This window comes from Macaca thibetana, chromosome 14 (assembly GCF_024542745.1).
Source record: "Macaca thibetana thibetana isolate TM-01 chromosome 14, ASM2454274v1, whole genome shotgun sequence".
Taxonomy (NCBI): domain Eukaryota; kingdom Metazoa; phylum Chordata; class Mammalia; order Primates; family Cercopithecidae; genus Macaca; species Macaca thibetana.
The window spans coordinates 60,967,816-60,970,826 of NC_065591.1; the positions used below are offsets into that span (position 1 = coordinate 60,967,816).

Sequence of the window (3,011 nt, forward strand, 5' to 3'; positions counted from 1 at the left end):
TTTTTAAAGCCCCTTTAAAGAAAATGAAATATCCAATTATTCTGTTGTGAAATAATTATGTGACCTATTCAGTAGCCTAATATTAATTTAGTTAGATGCTTAGAGACTTAAAACTCATTATAGTAATGACTTTATGGGATACACTCTAGTTTCTCCTTCAGGAAAATGTCATTGAAGAAATGGGTTTTTGGTAGTTATGAGAAATATATAGCACATGCTTTCCAGACAAAAGTAATAACTGCCTATTAATCTGAAAATCGTGATCATTGAAAAGAGGACTCACATCATCTCCTTCTACTTAGATTTTTCTTTTCATAAAAAATGGACTCATCAGGTTATGTCAAATAAAATATGGTTTAATTATTAAACTGGTCCTTCACATGACTGAGAAGGTATAAAATATACAGAAATGTTGGTGGGCCTTCCAGTGATGTTGAGATTCCCAAGGTACTTACTGAGAATGCACTCCGTTTTGTGATCAATACAGTACTTCCAGAAAGATTTTATCAGCTCCTGCATGAGGCAAATAGAAGTAATTCTTTCCTTCTCTTCTCACTCCTGGCAAGTGTTCATTCACATGCTATAAGATTTGGCATCCTTAGAACCTGAAAGGATCCTTATGACACAGTCTCGTATCTGTTTGGTTTTCACCCCATAGACAATAGGGTTCATAGTGGGTGGTAGGAGCAGATAAATATTAGCTACAATGATGTGGCAAGAAGGGGGGATTGTGTGTTCTCCAAAGCGGTGGGAAAAGAAGGAGAAGAAAGCTGGAGTATAGGAGAAAACAATGACACAAATGTGGGCAGTGCAGGTATTAAAGGCCTTCTGCCGAGCATCTGCTGAGGAGAGGCTGATCACCACCCGGAGAATCATGGTATAAGAGACTGTGATACACAGTATGTCAAAGCCCCCAATCAGAAGGGCAACCATCAGACCATAGATGGCATTGACCTTGACATTACCACAGGACAATTTGGCTACAGACATGTGGTCACAGTAGGTATGGGGAAGTATATTGCCTCTGCAGTAGGGCAAGCGCTTGGTGAGGAAAGTAAAGGGAATAATGAGTAGTACCCCTCTCAGAAAGGTAGCAAGCCCAACCTTCGCAATGACAGGATTTGTGAGGATAGTTGAATAGCGTAAGGGATAGCAGATGGCCACATAGCGATCCAGGGCCATAAGCATAAGCACCCCAGACTCCATCCCTGTGAAGGTGTGGATGAAGAACATCTGGACAAGGCATTCATCAAATCCAATGTCCTTGAGATGAAACCAGAAGATGCAGAGGGCTTTAGGGATTGTACTAGAGCACATAACAAGGTCAGTAAAGGAAAGCATGGCCAAGAAGTAGTACATGGGTTTGTGCAGGGCATCCTCATAGCGAATGAGGAAGAGGAGTCCACAATTCCCTATCATAGCCACAACATACATAGAGCAGAATGGGAAGGAAATCCAGAGTTGTGTGTCTTCCAGTCCTGGGACTCCATTCAGAATAAATGAAGCTGGTATTAGGTCTGTTTTATTCAGTGTTAGCATGATAAGTCTGGTAGGTTATGAAATAGCTCAAAATTTGAGCTATTTGGGTTTTCCTAGAGTTAAGAAAAAGACAAGAGAAAATATAGGTTATGTTTACTGTCTCCCTCTCACCCCAACTTTCAAAAATTCCATAATGCATTTTAATGGTCCAACAACAAAATTTCTGAGGAATAATTTTGTTTGTCTGTTTAGTTTTATTGATTGATTAATTTATTGATTCAGTAAAAAATTCTTATTGAGCAGTCTAAGTTTTCAACACAGATGCAAATCAAACATTAATTCTTTTATAAAAAGACATATTCCCAATCTCATAGATTTATAATCAAGTATAATTCTGACTTTTCAAATTTATAATCAAGTATAATTCTGATATTTTTATTAGAATACCTTACTTAAGTATAACTATACTCATCTCAATATAGACGTTATTTTAAAGAAGAGTCATTTGATTACCTCACTGATGATCCAAGAGATGAGATGCTGACTTTTTAATTTTTATTCTTAATGAATGACTGATATTTATTCTTAGGTACTCAGGCACTGTTCAAAGAATTTGGAAATTTTAATTAAGTTATTACTCAATGAAGTTTGGAGTCTCAAAAATTAGTAAATTTATTGGGTGTCTATAGTCAATAATAATTTAATTGTATATTTTAAAATGACTAAAAGAGGGCCAGGAGTGGTGGCTCACGCCTGTAATCCCAGCACTTTGGGAGGCTGAGGTGGGTTAATCATGAGGTCAGGAGATCGAGACCATCCTGGCTAACATGGTGAAACCCCGTCTCTACCGAAAATACAAAAAATTAGCCGGGCATGGTGGCAGGTGCTTGTAGTCCCAGCTACTCGGGAGGCTGAGGCAGGAGAATGGCGTGAACCTGGGAGGCGGAGCTTGCAGTGAGCCGAGATAGCGCCACTTCATTCCAGCCTGGGCGACAGAGCAAGACTCTGTCTCAAAAAAAAAAAAAACTAAAACAGTATAATTGGGTTGTCTGTAACACAAAGGATAAATGTTTGGGACGATGGATACCCCTATTTACTTTAATGGGATTTTTTTTTTTTTTTTTTTTTTTTTTTTTTTTTTTTTTTTTTTTGAGGCAGAGTCTTGCTGTCACCCAGGCTGGAGTGCAGTGGCACGATCTCGGTTGCAACCTCCACCTCCCAGGTTCAAGCAATTCTCCTGTCTCATCCTCCCGAGTAGCTGGGACTACAGGCACACACCACCATGCCTGGCTAATTTTTGTATTTTATCATAGACGGGGTTTCATCACATTGGTCAGGTTGGTCTCGAACTCCTGACCTCAGGTAATCCAACGGCATCAACCTCCCAAAGTGCTGGGATTACAGGCGTGAGCCACTGTTCCCCGGCCTTTAATGGGATTATTACACATTGTATGCTTCTATCAAAATACCTCATACACTCATGAATATATACACCTACTATGTGCCCACAAAAATTTAAAATTAAAAAAGTC

At 39.1% G+C, this 3,011-nt stretch overlaps 1 protein-coding gene across 1 annotated transcript; it reads right to left on the bottom strand.

Moving 5' to 3' along the window:
• Positions 1-335: 335 nt before the first annotated feature.
• Positions 336-2,055, bottom strand: LOC126935124 (olfactory receptor 52N4). Its single transcript, XM_050756333.1, has 2 exons — positions 1,993-2,055; positions 336-1,592 (listed from the first exon to the last, which is right to left on the bottom strand). The coding sequence occupies exon 2, from the start codon at positions 1,537-1,539 to the stop codon at positions 574-576; it is 966 nt and encodes a 321-aa protein (XP_050612290.1). The 5' UTR covers positions 1,540-1,592; positions 1,993-2,055; the 3' UTR covers positions 336-573.
• Positions 2,056-3,011: the final 956 nt, after the last annotated feature.

Bases quoted from the DNA above. Each gene is read 5' to 3' on its own strand.
- LOC126935124 (XM_050756333.1), bottom strand. From the start codon at position 1,539: ATGCTAACACTGAATAAAACAGACCTAATACCAGCTTCATTTATTCTG.